At 37.7% G+C, this 20,598-nt stretch overlaps 1 protein-coding gene across 9 annotated transcripts in view; it reads left to right on the top strand.

The window, feature by feature from the left end:
• Positions 1 to 20,376, top strand: part of SOX6 (SRY-box transcription factor 6) — a 459,030-nt gene extending 438,654 nt beyond the window's left edge. For 7 of the 9 annotated variants that reach the window (XM_065404484.1, XM_065404489.1, XM_065404486.1 and 4 more), the window contains 3 exons: positions 6,274 to 6,507; positions 9,508 to 9,724; positions 18,981 to 20,376. In XM_065404484.1, coding sequence (XP_065260556.1) covers positions 6,274 to 6,507; positions 9,508 to 9,724; positions 18,981 to 19,284 — 755 coding nt within the window. In that variant the 3' untranslated portion in view covers positions 19,285 to 20,376. The remainder of the gene's footprint in view (positions 1 to 6,273; positions 6,508 to 9,507; positions 9,725 to 18,980) is intronic. The other 2 variants (XM_065404492.1, XM_065404488.1) reach the window with 1 other exon arrangement.
• Positions 20,377 to 20,598: the final 222 nt, after the last annotated feature.

The following is a 20,598-nucleotide window of genomic DNA, read 5'->3' as shown; positions in this document are numbered from 1 at the left end:
TTCCCTAAAAAATTAAATTAAAGTAGATTACAAGGATTGTAGTTTCATCTTCCTATTCCAAATTATAATCTCTCCAAATAAATAATTCAGTCCTACAAAAGCTATATTGAAGTATATTGGACTTTTTCCTGCATCAGAACCAGAGGATCAGGCCAAAACTTTATTAGAAAGACTTAAAGACAAACTTATTGGCCAACTGTACGTATTGGTGCAATCAAAAATTCATAGAGCTGTTTCCTAACCATGCCAACTGTAGATAAACACAGTCGCTTGTAACTGGCATGAAGTGGCAGTTATGTAAATCAAGACATGATTTTCAAAATAAATTGTATTTTAAATACTGAGGTTTTTTTAAAAAGTCAGTTTGAAATTTGTGTGGTGTTATTATCTTGGTTACTCCTGCAGGCACAAAAGCTGACCATAACAAGGGAATTCAGTGTTTTACTTTTAGAGACTATATGATGCATTATACCTCTCCAAAGTAACTCTTTTCATTTGTATACAGTGCTCAGAGCTAAAGGTTGCTTTCCTGATCCCCCTATGTTATATGAGCATGTTTTGCATGCAGTTGTGTTAGACTACAGTAGTTTCCTCCTTTATTTAATTATTGATCATTATACTGTAATTACAGACATAAGGAGCCAGATGCTCCCTTCTGCTTATGCTGTTGGAGTGGAGCAATATCACTGGAAATATGGCAGGGAGTGTGAAGTTGGGAAGCAGTGTCACCTGTCTCATGAGAACAGGGAAACCTCACTTCAGAACTACTGCAAGGTAGCAGCAGGGAAGGAGCTTGTGAGGCAATCCAGGGATGGGCCAGTAGATCCACCATTATGTGGATCTACGGGCCTAAAATCTGATGATGGGGGGAGGGCCCGGCGTACAGTCATGGGCGGTAGTGGCAGTGAAACTGTTAAGCAGCCATCTGCATCATACCAGTAGGTTGAGAGAAGATTTCACTCCCCCCACCCCACCACCACCCAACAACCTTTATCAGATCATCTGTGACAAATCCATTTATTTGTATCGTGGTGGTGGGATGTATGAGTGCAGCATTTGGCCCAAGGATAGATAGATCCTCCTTTTCCCCATTTCAGGTAAACAGAAATTCTTGGAAGGTTTGTGGCAACTCCCTCATGATTAAACCCTCCCATAAATTCGGGCCACTTGTAGTCTCTTCAATCTGTGCCAGGCTTGAGGGAAGCTGGCAGAAAGGTGGGAAGGAAGCTCATTGGCACTGATCCAGCTAAGTACTTAGGCATGTGAGTAGTTCCAAGGACCATTTATGCGCTTTGTTAGGGATGTGCTTAAACACTTTGCTGAATTGGGACTATAACAAGGAGCATGTTCATGAAGGTAGAAGGTGTAAAATCATATATATGTCACAGTTCAGGGCAACTGCACCTGTATTTACCCTCCATGGTCCACCAAGGGCACCCACTTTTAGGTTTCTAGATCCTCAGCCGTCCCCTTTCTTGGGTAGAGACCCATGTCTCTCTCCATCCTGACTGGGTTTTTCCAGGCTGCATAGTTCTCTGTCAACGATATATATTCCCATCAAGCCAAACTGCCTAAACAAGCCAGTTTCTGTGCCTTGTTTTCTCTTCAGAGGCTCTTAACAATTGTAATTGATAGTAGTCACTAATTACTACACAGCTTTTTTTATAAGTAAGTACATTTATTCTTAAGATGAAAGCATTAAAAAGAAAACATATTAAAAACCAATAAAAGAACCTACACACACACACTAAAATGTTTATCAGAGGTGATCCTAATCTCATGTTCTGTTAGGTGTTAATCCTTCAAAATCCACAACTGGGCGTTCCATGTGGTTACAAGTTCATAACAGTCTCAGATTCAAAATCAGAACAACCATGAATCGTTCAGGCCAGATCTACACTCAGAAGTTAAATCAGGAAGGTGGACTAACTACATCAACAAGAGAGCCCCCTCCTGTCGCTGTAGTGTCTACACTGAAGCTCTACAGCAGTGCAGCGGCAGCATTTCAAGGGTAGACAAGCCCATAAGCTTTCCTTTATATCGCTTGGATCTTTGATCATGGCCTTGTATAACAGGTGATCAGCAGACAAAAAGTCCACTTCTAAGAGCAAAGCTTCAAAAGGCTAGGTTTGCATTTACCCCTCCACTATATATCTCCCAGGAAATCCACTTTACACGCATTGTCCCAAAAGTCTATTCTTGTCTGACACATTGTTCGCTATTGGCCTTCCATCACATCTCCACTCTACAGAGGTTACATCAAATCCTGGCCCACAATAATGCATGAACTTTGTGTTTAGTATGATGGACCCAAAGATACTGTACTTAAACTGAATTCAGTAAATTGCCTTATCACAGTATTAATCAGCTGGGTAGAGATATTCGCGCCCCCTCACCCTTTTCCTTTTCTATCAGTAGAGCTGATTGAATAACTTGTTGCAAATGTTGACAATTTTGTACAGAATAATTATTCATATTTTTTCATTTGTCAACTAGCTTCATAATGCTGCATTATCATTGCATAGTTGTTGCAAATTTTGGTATTAAAAAAAAATGGAATAATTATGCATATAATTATATATACATTTTTCTGTTATTTGTGTTAGTCCTACCTATTAGAATTAAGTCACTAAACCACAGTAACATAGGAAACCCCAATTAAAAATATCCCAATTTTAAAATAAAGATATATTCTATTTGAGACGACATGCAGGAAGAGTCTGATCAAGAGCCCATTTGAAGACAGGGAAAAGGCTCCCGTTGACTCCAGTTGCCTTTGGATTAAGTCCTAAAAGCACATCTTTATCTTCACTCACTCAGCAAAACCACTACTCCCTATTGCAAAAGAGAGAGAGAGAGCAGCAATTGTAACCATCTGTAAATGCTGAACACCTGTGGCACAGTAGTTAACTCAGAATAATATTAAAATATTTTTGCATCTGACATTTGCTGCAAACCTGTCTTCTTTTATGTGCACACATGTAAGTATATAAATTGCTGAATCAGTGTCAGTTGTAAAGTAATGGCATTGAGGGCATCATAAATTTCCACAGTGATCCTCAGGAGAAGACACTGTCGTATCTGAATGAGTGTTTTGCTTCCAGGGTAATGTATGTCTTCATCTGGCCCAGCAGTCAGCATATTGCCCTATGTTGATGGATATTGTCCGCTTGAAACTACACTACATTTCACTGCACAATAAACATGGCTGTCAACGCCATATAAAGTGAAATCAATTTATCCTGTATGGTCAGTGCCTTTTAAATGAAATTAATGTACTGTGGGCATGGTGGCAAAAAGGTAGTGTATTAGTTATGCATCCTCTCTTCTAAGACTTTTTTCATATAAATGAATTGCCTACATGGAATTAAATTGTTATGTATATAAAGTATGGTGTTTTCCCAGTAAATTAGCAAAATTAGAATTCTACATAATTAAAAACTATAAGCCAGTCATTGAAGACAATAGAACAATGATACTTTGCAGAAGCTAAATATCTGACTTTATATTTTTGGTTGATATAAATTACCTTCACACTGCTACAGAAAAATAATGAGGCATATTATTGTGCTAATTTATTGTCATGTTTTGACACAACCACCTTTTTGTTTTTATCAAAGCACTGGATAACATGAGTGTAGAGTGTTGAAGCCTAAAATAAAATTGTGTCACTTTTCTCCTGTACAGCCTTTTCTTGCACTCTGTTCACAGCTATGTTCCAGCCGTAAAAGTGTATATTACAATTATGATTCCAAAAGTTTCAGGACAAGGACATGCGTTTACCAGGCTCACATCTCAGCTATATCAGGCAGTTCCTACCACCTGATGTTCAGTTGTGTGCACTCTAATGTACAGTAAAGCTTAGGCTGCTTGTTGTCATGAAAACTGAGCTTGGGTGCAGCCCAACATCCATCACAGGTTAGAACAGGGGTAGGCAACCTATGGCACATGTGCCGAAGGCGGCACGCAAGCTGCTTTCAGTGGCACTCACACTGCCCGGGTCCTGGCCACCGGTCCTGGGGGCTCTGCATTTTAATTTAATTTTAAATGAAGCTTCTTAAACATTTTAAAAACCTTGTTTACTTTACATACAACAATAGTTTAGTTATATATTATAGACTTATAGAAAGAGACCTTCTAAAAATGTTAACATGTATTAACACTTGGAAGGTGGTAAGGTGATAGGGAACAGCCAGCATGGATTTGTAAAGAACAAATCATGTCAAACCAATCTGATAGCTTTCTTTGATAGGATAACGAGTCTTGTGGATAAGGGAGAAGCTGTGGATGTGGTATACCTAGACTTTAGTAAGGCATTTGATACGGTCTCGCATGATATTCTTATCGACAAACTAGGTAAATACAATTTAGATGGGGCTACTATAAGGTGGGTGCATAACTGGCTGGATAACCGTACTCAGAGAGTTGTTATTAATGGTTCCCAATCCTGCTGGAAAGGCATAACGAGTGGGGTTCCGCAGGGGTCTGTTTTGGGACCGGCTCTGTTCAATATCTTCATTAACGACTTAGATATTGGCATAGAAAGTACGCTTATTAAGTTTGCGGATGATACCAAACTGGGAGGGATTGCAACTGCTTTGGAGGACAGGGTCATAATTCAAAATGATCTGGACAAATTGGAGAAATGGTCTGAGTTAAACAGGATGAAGTTTAACAAAGACAAATGCAAAGTGCTCCACTTAGGAAGAAAAAATCAGTTTCACACATACAGAATGGGAAGAGACTGTCTAGGAAGGAGTACGGCAGAAAGGGATCTAGGGGTTATAGTGGACCACAAGCTAAATATGAGTCAACAGTGTGATGCTGTTGCAAAAAAAGCAAACATGATTCTGGGATGTATTAACAGGTGTGTTGTGAGCAAGACACGAGAAGTCATTCTTCCGCTCTACTCTGCTCTGGTTAGGCCTCAGCTGGAATATTGTGTCCAGTTCTGGGCACTGCATTTCAAGAAAGATGTGGAGAAATTGGAAAGGGTCCAGAGAAGAGCAACAAGAATGATTAAAGGTCTTGAGAACATGACCTATGAAGGAAGGCTGAAAGAATTGGGTTTGTTTAGTTTGGAAAAGAGAAGACTGAGAGGGGACATGATAGCAGTTTTCAGGTATCTAAAAGGGTGTCATAAGGAGGAGGGAGAAAACTTGTTCACCTTAGCCTCTGAGGATAGAACAAGAAGCAATGGGCTTAAACTGCAGCAAGGGAGGTCTAGGTTGGACATTAGGAAAAAGTTCCTAACTGTCAGGGTGGTTAAACACTGGAATAAATTGCCTAGGGAGGTTGTGGAATCTCCATCTCTGGAGATATTTAAGAGTAGGTTAGATAAAGGTCTATCAGGGATGGTCTAGACAGTATTTGGTCCTGCCATGCGGGCAGGGGACTGGACTCGATGACCTCTCGAGGTCCCTTCCAGTCCTAGAATCTATGAATCTATGAATCTATTACTGGCACACGAAACCTTAAATTAGAGTGAATAAATGAAGACTCCGCACACCACTTCTGAAAGGTTGCCGACCCCTGGGTTAGAGCATGCACAGCTGAATTGCAGGTGGGTAATGGCAGGCCATCAGGATTCACTAAAGTATCATTGTCAAGGGGAACCCAATGTACTAGTCACACCAACCTGTTGCTCTGGTATTAGCATGCATACCTGTTGACTGCAAACTACCGCATTACAGATGCGTGGCTTGATCCTGCAAGATGCTGACCCATATTCAGTTGTCATTGAAATAAATTTGAACTGAGGATGCTCAGCCCCCAGCAGAATCAGACCTATATAATGTGCAACATGTACCCACAGATTAAGAATACGCTACATAATTTATTACGAAATGTTTGGATATGTTCCACTGCACAAGCAGCAGAGTCATTGTGAAGTACTTGTGTGAGCAGTTCTACATCACTGTTGATTCTCATGTGTAACTTTTATACACATGCACCCATGGAACATACAAAATGTACACGCAGTATTAGAACCCAGAACTGGAACTTGGTCTAGTCTTTGGTAACTTGACAGAAGAAAAATATAATTATCAATACAAACAATTTGTTGGCTAATACAGGTATTGTGGATCTTGTTAAGATTGCCTTTGGATGGTTACATTGGAATCATGAAATTAGCTCTTATAGATGAAGCAAGAAGTGGGGGGAGAGAGAGAGAAAAAATGAAGCTAAAATGAACAAGGCATAGGAAGTTGTTCATAATCGAAATAATAATGCTTTGCATCCATCTTGTTTCTTCCTGCCTTGATATTACAGGAAGTAAAGCAATGAATGGCTCTGCAGCTAAACTACAGCAGTATTATTGTTGGCCAACAGGAGGTGCCACTGTGGCTGAAGCTCGAGTCTACAGGGACGCACGGGGCCGAGCCAGTAGTGAACCGCATATCAAGCGACCAATGAATGCTTTCATGGTTTGGGCAAAGGATGAACGCAGAAAAATTCTCCAAGCTTTTCCTGACATGCACAACTCCAATATTAGCAAAATCCTAGGTAAGTACAAGACAATAAATATATTGTGACTGATGTAGATGTGGCGGCAAATGCAGGGATGGATGTTTAAGGAACAGGCCACAATTTATTAAACTTAACAAAGGGTAGGGGCACTACTCGTCCTGTCACCCATACTCTCACCAGGATTTTAAGTGGTTCCAATACAGGTGTTACACGGATACGCCATATAACTACCTTGGCCTATGACTCAACATGCTCTTCTGAGTCTTACCACCTCCCTCCCTGCGTGAGCGGGACCGGGGATACTAAAAAGCAGGGGGGGGGAGGAGGAGGGGAGGACCTTGGCCCGTGAAGGCCATAAGGTTTTCCACTATCCCACGAGCACAAGGCCCATCAATAAAATCTCAGGTCTTTTACTTCTGGGAACCATTCCTTTTAACCACACTGGAAACCACCCACAAATTGTGAAGACCTAACATCCTTTCCAAGTACTATCATCAATTGTTAAATCCTATTACTATTTAACTTAACTGTGCCTCCAGGGTGCTGTGAGGAAGGCGAAAAACTTCCCAGGTGCCTACAGGAAGAAAAAATTTCTTTCCTAATCCCAAAACAGCTGATTGGTCAGATCTGTTGTATCCACAATCCACAGCTCCGAGGCTATTGGTACAGCGTAGAGAGGGTGGGGCTGCTGGGAACGTAGCAAAAAGAAGCTCCACTTGGCTCAGGCTAGAGTAGGGTGAGGGACCAATCAGCTTCTTTCCTTCCCCCATTAGCTAATGAATGGCAGAGACTCTGAAAGGGAGGGACAGCCCAGTGCCCCCTCTGTGTATTCTCCCTCATTCAACTAGGGCTGTCCGAATTGCCAGTTTACTGTAACAATGGCTCCTGGGTAAAGTGACCCATTGCATGATCACATCAGAAATAATTTGAACTCAAGAGTTCATAATTCATGCAAATGGAAACTGTGCTTCTTATGGTAACATTAATAATTTTGGAAATATGTTTAATACAAATACAAGATAAAAATTTGACAGAGAATTAAATGTCAGAAATGAATTATTGGTCAGCAAGTTTCATAATACTTGAAAGAGCATATATTCAACGCATATTTTCTTTAAAAAATAAGGTAATGTTTTAATGAAACATATATCGATGTTAGAAGAACAAAATAGAAGGAAACACTTGCATTACACAATTAAAATATTACTTAATATTAACAATTCAGAAGTAATATTTAACGTGTATACACATGTGATATGAGCATACACCAATACATGAGTTTTGCCACTGTGCAAATAAATTGGCTGATTTTTTTAGACATTGTGAGTCAATGACCTCTCTGGAGAATTAGAAACATACGTGAGAATGAGTGGTGAAATGTTAAAACATATATTTGTTCTCTGAGCCTTTGAAGTGAAAGATGGATTCTAAATGTAACTCATAATAAATAACAGTAAAAATCAAGTTTCATCTGTAATCATTTTATTGTAAACTTTTGAGTTGAAATGCATTTTTAACAGAGCTGTTTCTCATGCATTTGTTATTTCTGTCAGAGGCAAAAAGACATTCTAGAAATAAATGTTACTCTGTCCTAAAACTTTTAGTATCTCACTTAGAAGTTCTCATATTTTTGTCTACCATTTTAAATAAGTTATATGAATAGCCTTTCAGTTTTGTATAAACCCTGCACTGTTTCAGTGTTGGCAGCCATGGGGAATCTATATTATTTGTGTGCATTCTGGAAAAAACTATTAGGAGTATAGTAACTGTATTCATTAAAATGTAAACTTTCAGCATAAATATATCAGAAGTGCCAGCAATCGTGTGTTTGTTAACCATAGAATTAACCTGTCATAAATAAGTCTATCTCCATATAATATCTGTGCAACTTTTCCAGGACAATGAGAAAAGAGTCTGAATTATTAGAACTGACACAGAACATTGCTGGCTATGGATAATATTTATACAACTTTTCCATTTGTTGATGTATAAAAATCTTGGTAAAAGAATAGCCTCCACCCACGTTTACCGCAGCTGTAATAGTTTTATCCAGCTGAAAGACACCAAAAAGCTACTTTCTGCATTGCTTACCCAAAACAACCCCCCAAAACCTACCCTCTCTCCAAGTGTTTAGATCATTCTTTATAAACAATACAAGGGATCTGAATACTTTTTCCTCTTCCTGTATAAACTGTATTAGAATTTTTTACTACTTTTATTGGCTCAGCTTTCAATGAACGTTTACAATACTTAAAGTGGTGTATATAACTGCAAATGTGCTTTCCTTTAAAAAAATAACTTTCTAAGTGCAGTTCAATATATTCATTTCATCTGGCCAGAGAAAAATATGCATAATAGGATTTAAAATATTGTAGAGTGCCAATAGTATGCCAAGGTTATATCAAAGTGCAACTAAATTAAAGATGTCTTATTAGTAAGGGGATGTTTGTAATTTTGTGAATAAGTGAGCTTTTCATAAGTTTTCCTTGCTAAGTAGCAGAGCAATGATATCCATTATTAGAAATTTATAAGCTATGTTCTTAAGAACTCTTGGAGAAGCATGCATACATGACCAATGTGATAAGCTTTTAAGATCAACAAAATGGCAGTAGACCCAACCTGACTCTAGTGATGTGCATTTTAATAAATAGCTCACAGAATTATTCTCAGGTCAAAGGTCATTATTGTAAAGAATAATTGAAAAAAATTGTTATGGACACAAGATCCATATTTTCAAATGCAACTATTGATTTTAAATGACTCAATTGTTAGGTGTCTGACTGGAGACAATTTAAAGGAGCTGGATTTTCAGAAAGCAGGTGATCTGCACTCTTTGGAAGTCATGCCCCGTTGAGGTGTCTCAAATTGGGTGCCCAAAATAGCTAATCACTTTTGAAAATCTTGGACACAGACAGTTTTTTTAAATGCTGGTGAACTTGTTATACAAGGTGGCCAAAAAAAAAAAAAAGTGTCTTTCTCAATGCCTATAACTAGAACTCAGTCTGCCTTGCTTAAGCATCATGTTTTTATATATAGGCTCTCGCTGGAAATCCATGTCTAATCAAGAGAAACAACCTTACTATGAAGAACAGGCACGGCTAAGTAAAATCCATCTAGAGAAGTACCCTAACTACAAATACAAACCTCGACCAAAACGCACCTGTATTGTTGATGGCAAGAAACTGCGTATCGGGGAATATAAACAACTGATGAGGTCTCGAAGACAGGAGATGAGGCAGTTTTTTACTGTGGGGTAAGTATTATTATTGCTGTTGCTGTTTTTTTCAGTGTAGTACCATGGTGTTTTTCAAACAAATGGACAGTTCTCCTTATCTGAAGAGTTTACAAGTTAAGGGTGCAATCTGCCAAATCTTGCTAACACACCTAGGATTTACTATTGAACATAGAATTACCAGCCACATACTGTAGTCTATGATTAACTATGGGCCTGATTCTAGAACTCTTTGAAAACAATTGGAGTCAGTTCATTGGCCTCAGAGCATTTTTAATCCGGCCATATGTGAGTTAGTAGCAAGCCCTGCCCTCAGTAGTGATGGTTTCCAGGATTAGTCCCAGGATTAAGACCGGAACAACAGGAAAAAGTAGAAAAGGAGTGTTAGAGAGGGCAAGAAAATAAGAGATTTAGGGAGGGGAGGACTAGGGAGAAGATAGTAAGATTATGCAGAAGCTTGGGTGAATGATGCGCACATCTTGAAGGCGCCTAATATTTTTTTTGTTATGTATTGTTGTGGTATACAACATTCCTTGAAGAAATGCGTTGTGAGAAAGGACTTAAAGTACAGGGATAGATCAGCCAGGTTTCCAGTTCAGAATGTATGGCGCTAAAAAAAAAAAATCTCACTACAGTTTTAATCATACTTTGTGTTATAAATACAGTAGAAGGTAATACTGTTAAATGACATCTAGTATTTTGAACACGATGCAGTGCTATGACAGTTCTCCAGATTCAGGATAGAAAGCCCACTGAAACAATTGCATCAGAACTGATTTATCTCTTCCATTCACTTCTGAATTAATCTGTGATGCTCTGTGCCAGGGTTGGATGTTTCTGGTAATTTAAAAAGAGCCTAAAAGCTATCTCCCCTGCCAGCCCTTCCAAATTCACAGTGTTCTACTTATTTCTCTAATCATAATAATCTCCTTTTATTGTGTGCTTTACTACCAGATAATTGACCTTGACATCAGTATAAAAAATATGTGCCCTGATTTTGGGGATGTGGAACTCCCTGTTGCAGTCAATTATTTTTTGGTACAGCCTGCAACAATGTAGACTTTTTGTTAAATCAGTCACTAGAAGTATTTTCATATTTTGAAATATGATGAGATAATATAACTTTCGAGTCTGTAATATGATGCCGTTAGCTTACTCTGCACTATTAGTTGTTTAATAATAAGCTGTCACAGAAATTGTACAGATACACATCTGAATTGATATAGCATATCACAAATGATCTTCAGCTCAAAGGAGTGAAATTCTAGCCCACCTCTTCCAAGGCAGATTAACAGTCAAATCGTATCAATACAATTCATTTTCAAGATCCAAAAGCAGCAATGTGCTTAAATTAAATAAAGGAATGGGAAAACAATAGCATGACAGTGAGAGAAAAGACAATGGGAGAATCGGTTGCTAATTCAAAGCATAATTAAACTGCAACATTGTAGGGATCAGAGGAGCAGGTAAAATAAGGAGGTCAGGATTAAGAATTATTCCGTTCTTGTAGAAAAGTGAATGACACAATGACTGTTTTTCAAAAACACTCAAAACTATTCCCCATGAATCCAAAGACCCAAGTTAACCTTAATGTCTCCTTGTGATATATCACAAAGAATCATGAGAGGCAACATGGGAATTTAATCATTTTTCTAAATACATGAGTCCTGATTCTTCTAATTTACACTATGACCTCTTAACACCCATCTGGCAGAAAAAAGAGGCCTTAAAGTGAGTGTAAATTACATTTATATTGATATGATTTGAATGTAATTTACAACCACTTTAAGATCCCTTTACAAAGCTAAAGATGTATAACGGAAACTTGGCGTAAGAGGGAATCCGGCCCTTGGTTGGAAACATGAGAGAATATGAAAATGCATTACATAGATTAGTCAAAGGTGACAAAGGATTCATGTCTTTGTTCCATCTGTATTTAAATTTGGGAGCTGAGGAGACCTAGAATGTGTGTGGTTCTTCTGAATTTGTTTTTACAGGGTTTCTTTTGTGGTTGTTTGACCTTCCACAGGCCCCCCCCCCCCAAATTCCATTGTTTTTTCCCCAGAAAAACAAACAAACAAACAAACAAACCAAAACTTACTGAAAACACCAAGTGAGAAACTGGAGGGAAAAAAATCTGAAATGAAACACAAAACTTATACTATATGATTCACTTGGTAAGAATATTTATTTCTTAAATATAAAAAGTGTATATATTGTCCAAAACAAAAAGCTTCCAATTAAAGTAAAATACTGCGCCACAACAATAGAGTCTCCAGACAACTAACTAGTTAGGCTTACCCTGCTTTCACCTACTTATTTGCTTTGTCAAAGTCCAGCCTATTATGAAGTTTCAACTAAACAACATTGTGGGCCCAAACCCCTCAAATATGCCACAGTTTAGCACCATTTTAATGTAACAAACAGTACACAACCTTGTTCACAAATGCAGATTTATATTCAAATTAAGGTCAATCTTCAGAGCAGAGTTTGTTGGGAAATAGTTTTCTCATCCTGCAAATACGTTCAAGACTTTGAAAATTTTTATCAACCCAAAGCAGGACAAAAAGTTTAAATCTCAAATTTTTGTGAACCAAAAAATCAAAGAAATGTTTGGTTTGGGTTGATTGAAATGTGTTGTTTTGATTGAGACCTTTTAGATTTCTTAATCTTTTTTCACTTGAATTAGCTTAAATTTACAAACAAAAAGTCATTTTGAACCAGAAAAACATTTTTTTTTGTTTAAAAATATCAAAACACTTCATTGCAACAATTTAGACTTTTTTTTTCAAAAAACTTTTTAAGTCAGGAGATTCAGTGAAATACCCTGTTTCACAAATTGTCTCCGGTTAAACAAATAGGCATTTTTGATGAAAAAAAGTTTTGTCGAAAAATTCCCAACTAGCTCTACTTCAGAGTGAAATCAGAGCCAAATGTTTCTAAGATCAAAAATCTTTCAAATGTATTCTCTGTTTACCAAAATTCTTCATAGTGGAATAGAAATAGAAAAGACAAAATAAAACGAGAAGACCCAAATAAAATCCTCAAACCCCACAGGGTTGTTTGATTTGTTTTTTGGGGGGGGGGAGAAAAAACAAAACTCAGGTTTTATAATCCTAGTTTCTTCTCATGAGGGGTTCTGTTGGTCCTTTTCCTGAGTGTTGTTTTAGATCTAGTAAAGAGAGTTTACAGTGGGCAAAGTGCTCCGAATTTCCATGTTCAGTGGTGTATTTGTGGGCATTCATGTATTTGTAAAGTGCCTATTCCCTTTCCTCCAGTTACTCAAGTTTGGACATTTCCAGCATCTCACCAGGTTTCTATTGTGGTTGTAGTCCCCTGAGGTTCTATATGTGAAAACAAGTGATGTCTGTTTGGATTTCTCAGTAACGTTCTTGAGTTAGAAATTCTGTTCTTTTTAATCTATTTATTTAAACATGTGGATTAAATTACATATCATATGTTTAATCTGTTATAATAAGTGTAAAACTATAGTCACAGTATGCAGAAATAAATAGAGGATGTATGAAGATGGGGGGTAGAAAGACCTATTTAATTCATGGGAATTAAAACTTTATGGCATTTCATACAGTCACATATTTGTGTTGTTTAGGTGTTGGTGTTTTTGTTATCTTCTGCTTTTCTCTATTCAGTTCAAGTTCTTATACCACGATTAGCACCATAGTATCTGAGTGCCATTCTGAAGGGTGCTGAGCCCTGTCAACTCCCCCTGACTGAGCCTTTAGTTACTGTGGAAATGATTGTGTCATGTGTATGGGTGGTGCTTGCTCAGATTCCCCTCAAATGCAAAATTGTCTCCATTTCTACTATGACAACAAACTTTTTGTTTCTCTGGCTTCTGAAACGTAGAAGTGCATGCATTGGTTCTGATAGCATATAGTAAGTGGCATACTGTAGTAATCAAGAGTAAGACACACAGCAGTAATTTAAGTTAATGCTTCCTAAGAAACTGTTATGTGAAATAGCAGTATTTTGAACAAAAAAATAAACTGACTAATGGCCAGATTCTGCACCAATTACTTAGACAAATCCCTGGGAAGTTCAATAAGAGAGCGAGATTGTACCGTAGGGGTGATATTCATCCCTATGCAATAGACCAGCACAAGGTCTATGCATCATTTACATACAAATTAAGCAGTATTTTAAAGACTTAAGTGGGACTTAAGTAGTGTCTATACCTTGTGATGGAACTATACATTAGTGAATTTTGCTCTAAATGAGGAATACAATCAGGCAGGATAATTCAAACTTAATGCACTAACACATACAATTTAATTTAAAAAATAACAAGTGGAAATTCAACATGTAATCAGCCAGGTTTATTTAATATTTTATAATATTTTAGTTGTAATGATACAGTTGTTTACGGGAAGCTTTGAATGAGAACTTTTCAACTCTTCTGTGAAAGCTAAGCATTAAAGCAGCTTCAAGCGATTTACAATTTATCTTCAATATTTCATTTTTCATAATCCTTAAGTAAATGTTGTTCATGTGGAAGCCATAAACTCAGAGATTTCAACTTAGAACAGCGTATTTTGTTACCTTTTCTTACAAAAATAATTCAATTCCCAGTCACTTTCATAGTCTGATACCCTTTACGTAGACATATGTATTCTATACATTAGTCTGCAAAGTGATGTGAACGTTAATTTTCTTGAGTCTTGCCTCTATGAGATGTTTATAAATAAAGCCTTTACAGTGTTTGTAACTACTGTATATGTGTGTATTCTGAATGTTGGTAGACTACCATTTTGAATAAGCCTGTAATATTATACCAGTATAGCAAGAGCTAAAAGTAAGTACACAATGGGTGCTTTTGTGAGATTTACTGTTATTTTATTCCTTACGGGGAAGTAAGTTTCAGGGTGTGTAGCACATAAGCATTTTCCCTAACGCAACCAATTTAGCTTCAGTCATTTAAAGAGCTGTCAGAAAATAGTTCTGAAGGGATCAGCAAACAATGGTAATTTGCCAATTTAAATGTTTAGTTAGTTTTGCAAAAGTCAAAAAATGGAATGTGCTCCAGGAAAATCCTAATAATGTTAATACTACTAAATTGCCAGCAGGTCAGTTTATATGAGAAATTTCATGTTGCCTACTCTTTACTGTACTTGTCTAATTATATTGGGCCAGATCCTTGGCCCCAATACAGCCTCTTTGCAACACTGGCAGAGCAAAGGGTCTATAGAACTGGCTTAATTGGCCCTCTGATGATTTCCCTGGCATCAGAGAGTCCTCCAGTGATATAGAGCTGGTGTAGCCAGCTCTACACCACCGCTTCTCATAACCTCTAAGGCATGAGCACTGTTGTACTTTGGTGATCTCCAGCTTCTGGAAAGGCCCTTTGGTGGGCACTGAAGCCGGGTGCAACTAAGAACTTAAACCAGGGGGTGAAGCAGAATCAGGGAGGCATAGAGGTGATGTAAAAATACGTTTGCCTATGGTACTCTGCTTAGCACAGCTTGGCTAGACTAGAGGATCTAGAATTTAATATGACAAATACTTTTAAATACAAATGTTTTTAAGGTAAACTGCAAATCAAAAATGTAAAATTAAGTTAAGACCTGAAATATATGCTAGACACCCCAACTAATCAATCAATTCAGAGCATGCAGAATGCAAATGTAAACTAACCCCTTTTTACTTCTTTTTCTCCTCTGAATAAACTTATTTCCTAGAAAATTACAGTCATTTCCAGCATCAAGTGCAAGCCATGTAGCTTGTGATGTCATAATGACACCATCTCAGAATGCACCAATGTAAAAGGAAGTACCAAGAGAATTACACAGAAGAGAAAAAATAGTTTCCATGTTTGATTAGATAAATGGGCATTTAGCTCCCAATTCAGCAAAGGACTTAAGCACATCCTTCATTTAAAGCATTTACTTAAGTTTTGTTGGTCAATGAGACTTAAACTTGTACTTAAAGTTAAGCACATGCTTAAGTGTTTTGTGGAATCAGACCTTCGCATTTAACTCTGGCCATAGCTCATTTTTTTAATTTTTTGCTTTTTTAACTTCACTTGAAATAATTAATATCCAGTAACTATCCATCCTTTATTTTGAAATCTTAGAAAGTTTTAAGGAGAAATCGTGACTCCACCGAAGTCGATGGCAAAGCTCCCATTGACTTTAATGGATCCAGGATTTTGCCAGAATTATTTTATATCTTTTATTGCACAGGATGGTCTATGTGGCAATACAACTCAAAAAACCCCCAATTTCTGATTAAATACACATCTAGGTCTTCAGACAATCCATTGGTTTTGACCTACTCCAGTCAGTAAGCACATTCACCACACGTGTGCTTTTTCTACACTTCACTAGAGGAACAATAGTGAAGTGCATTCTTAAGAGTGATTCATTAAGCCCCAAAGGTGTGACCTACTTTCCTGTTACACAAATCAGTTATGCAGATCTGTTATACTACTTATGTTCATGCTACGACTTGGCATGCACAAGAGATGATGCCTAGAGTAAAATACCAACACTGCAGATTCATCCTCACTATCCCCAGGTAACCTGCACTCTTTCTTACCTTAAAAAGTGTTGAAGAGATGTAATGCTATTGCAAAAATACTTCCCCTCCCATTAAAATGCAGACATGTGAGAGAGAGTTGCTAACCTTTAATAAATGGCTTAAAAAATCAGACAAGCAGTGTACCAGATTACCTACAACATGTAGCACTTCTACACTGCCTTTCTTGTCATGCCACTCCATGGCTCCTTCTGATTTTTTTTCCCCTTATGGTAGAAGGAAAAATGCTAATCTTTCTCTAACACTGCAAAGAAAGGGATAGTACAGAACAGTCTGCACGTGACCACGGCAGTCTCTTCACTTGAGCTAAGAGCACTGTTTTCACAATCAGTTCTCATATCTTGGCCATTAGTAACTAGTTGCCCACTTATGAAAAAAATATGTTTTTTCAAGGGATTAGACAGTCAAGGGTCACACACAAATGCCCTATGCAATTTCTTAACTTTGTGCTAGATCTTTGTACATGTGAGATCTAGCACACAGAATTGTGGGAAACCGTTCCTGATTGGGACCTGTAGGCACTACTGCAACAGACATAACACACATTAAAAATACCGGTTTCTAAACAGCTTATATATTGGAAGAGTAAGCCCCACTGATGTTGCTGTATAAAAGCACTGCTTTTCTCAGAAGAGCTTTCAGAGTTAATACTGTGGAGTTCCTTTTTTTGTCAATTTATTAATGATATTAAAAGAAATATCAGGAAAAAAGGTTAATGTTGGCATTAGAACTTGGTGAATAGTGTGAGAAAATTACACATGGACATCTTGGTGACTTCTAAAGAGAATGTTGCTGCGACCATTTGTGGACCTACTTATTTATTTGCTTTTGGCAAACAAACTTTCAGGTGAATGTTTCTTTTGTCTGAACGATTGTGGAGAGGTAATCTTGGGCTTGTCGCAGAAGTAATTTATAAAGCTTATATCAATCAATCAGGGAACAGAAATCGTACCATGTGATTTAAGTAGCCAGTCCCACAGTTGGAATATTGAATTGTTAAAGTTGAAACACTTGAAGCAATACTAGCAGCAAATCATTAGCAAGCAAAACTATAGGCTGAAAAATGTTTGCCCAAAACATTTATCAAATGATTTCAAATAGGGGACAAATTAGTGAAAATCTCGGTCTGTTTGTAGACAATTTACAAACATGAAAAAAGTGATTTAAACACACTGAATAACTTATTTATTGTGAACTGTTCATCAGCAGCACCATTCTTCTAAAACTGGTGTTTGATGGGTGCTCCAGTGGCTTTACTAGCAGGGCGAGTAACATTCTCATCTGCCTTTTTACTCCATTTAAGTTTTGTTCTGAACTGGAGGCCTATGTCTTAGACTGGGAGATGAGACTTCACCAAGGTCAGGATTCTATAAAAAGATGGCAAATAACCAAATTCTATCTTCACATGTTCACAATGGCACTCCTGTGAATTTCACTGGAAGCTGTGCATACATCCAGAGGCAGAATTTGTCCCAAAATGTATTGGCAGTATAGTGAAAGTAGTTTGTAATGAAGTGGAATGAGGGAAAGAGACACATTTTCTATCCATGTGTATTTTTCTGTCACAAAAGCATGTTGTGCAAAGCCTTAAGAAATGAAAATTCTCTGATCATATATTATAATTTAACCAAATCAAGATGTCTCCACCTTCACTTCCTCTCAATCTCTCAGCAAAATCTCCTTTTTTCTCTTCTCTTCTTTTCGGACATTCAAGCTTATATTAGGTAAAGATGGGGTGGGAGTCACTTTCAGAACAAATCCCATAGTGATATGTTCTATATGGAATGTTATGATTTCACTGGCTCCCATGGTTCCTGAACTTGGAGTAGCTTGATCTCCTGGTAGCTCAGTGGTGTGATATTTAGCATGATTGTAGTCTCATGTCAATGAGTGAATGAGACTAACGCACAAATGACAGTTTTTGCACTCTTGCCCTTAATCACTGATCAGGACAGGCAAGTGAATAAGGACAGACACAGGGATGGCTAGTAAGCAGTGGGCTGAAACTTAGCAATCCTCATTGACTGTCTATCCTGTGCACTGAGACAGAGGTTCTGAAGAACAAATACTAAGTGATCATGAATTTAAGGACTATGGGTAAAATATCTAACGTGCTTAAGTGCCTGAGGAGCCTAAGGCCCATTGTGACATAAGTACTTAGGAGCCTAAGTCTCATTGACTTTCAATTAAGTCTCAATTACTTTATTACTCAGTAATAAGGTCTGTGAAGGGTGTAGTACTATTCACAGTAGTCAGTTGAAGAACTTACACTAGAACTCATGGTCTCCCCCGGGTGCTCAGCACAGTGAATATTATTCACAATAAATTATTTGACCAGCTCTCCTATGTATGGCTGCAAGGCTGGGACTACAGTGAAACATTTGAATGGCCAGGTTTTAAGCTGCAGAAGCCAGCTTTGACAAAGTCATATGTATTAGAAAATTTAGCGACATTTTGCAGTCTATTTTATGTTAAACCACCCAATACCTGAATGCATCAAAGGTGTGATACTGTGAGTTGCTGAGCAGCTTTATCTCCAGTTGCACTTGACAGGAGCAAAGGGCACTCCGCACCTTGCAGGATCAGAATCTGGAACTCAAAGGAGTACATCAATATGTTCTGTAGAAACCACGTATTTTACTTTTGTTTGGTATGCACAGTAGGGTTCCACTCCAGATCTAAACTAAAGGTAATCATGTTCCATTCTTGTGTTTCCTTGCAGACAGCAGCCTCAGATTCCAATCACCACAGGAACAGGTGTTGTCTATCCTGGTGCTATTACCATGGCAACTACCGCACCATCACCTCAGATGACATCTGATTGCTCTAGCACCTCTGCCAGTCCAGAGCCCAGCATCCCTGTCATTCAGAGCACTTATGGTATGAAGACAGACAGCGGAAGCCTTGCTGGAAATGAAATAATAAATGGAGAGGATGAGATGGAAATGTATGAGGACTATGAGGATGATCCCAAATCAGACTATAGCAGTGAAAATGAAGCCCACGAGGCTGTCAGTGCCAACTGAGGAGTGTTTGCAGAATTAAAGTACTCTGACTCTTTTGATTTTTTGTTTTTTGTTGAACAAAAAGTTCTTAAAGAGCCTGCATGCATGTGTGGCTCCTACAGTTACATCAGCAGAATGGTCTTAAATGTTTCTTAACGTGTGAGACAGATTGTTCCCCTAATTTTCATGAACCTGTTTTTTTTTTTAATTTAGGTGAAGACATATATTAAATATCAGACATTGGGACTTGAAAACTTATATGAATCAATAGCTGTCTTACAAGTCTTACCTTTTGTCTCTTGTCTCCCCCCCCCCCATTTGGATGCTGATAAAGGTTTAAGTTTTTGTTTTAGATGGGGGTTATACATTCTCACTCAGGTATGCTGTGCCAGCCTACAGGTTGTGAATGTGTTTTTATTCTGGATTATTTTAGAAAACAAAAACTGCAGATTTCATATTGTGAAACAGAACAAGTCCGCAAGTGTACGCATCTGTGTGTCAGAGCTCATCTTTTAAACAAACTCTGAATTCCACTTTTTCCACATGTATAGCTGAACTTCTGATGTGCCAAACTTTTCATAACTTTTGAATCTTAACATTTTAAAAAAGTCTTAAGGGAGACACTGTAAAGTCTTAGACAATCCTTTGGCATCTTAAAAAAATATATGTAAAACATAATTTTTTTCCAGAAAATGGTAAAGTACTCAGGAATCTGGAGACAGGATATTCTTAAGTAGTGAACAAGGTTGCCACAGTGCACGTGCCCAATTGCTTTTGCCTCTTGATATGCCATTAGTGCAAAATATTAAGCACAAAAGCGCGATCACCAGCTATGGACAGGCCTGTCTTAGCAGTGTGAGGCCACCTCTGACTACATTCTCTATCCCTTTGCTTTTAACCCTTGCATTCAGTCTTAACACATTTTCTCTTAAATAATTTATTCATTCCAGAATGTCAAGGGTGCAAATACTTAATATTTATTTTAAAATGTACTGTTGGTGGCATTACATTTATAATTCCTTATGACTGTCTTAAAGAGCCCTTTCTCTTTCTTCCCCCAAAACATGCAGGTGTCTGAAAATAAAAAATGCACCTGCTTCCCAAAATGAAAGTGGAATTTGTGAATGGAAAATCCAATTATTTCCATAACACTATACATCCAAAGAACATCTGGAACCACTATACTGCATATAATGCAATATAGAATGGATACTTTTAATATGTACATACAGTACATATACTCCTATATATTTCTGTGTGTCATGATACACATCTATACTTATACAATATACAGATGAACAATCAATGGAGACAGGTGCATTCAATGTCTCTTCA

Source organism: Emys orbicularis, chromosome 4, assembly GCF_028017835.1.
Source record: "Emys orbicularis isolate rEmyOrb1 chromosome 4, rEmyOrb1.hap1, whole genome shotgun sequence".
NCBI classification, from domain to species: domain Eukaryota; kingdom Metazoa; phylum Chordata; order Testudines; family Emydidae; genus Emys; species Emys orbicularis.
Note: the sequence above shows the minus strand (reverse complement) of the source record. Positions and strands in the feature narration are given on the sequence as shown.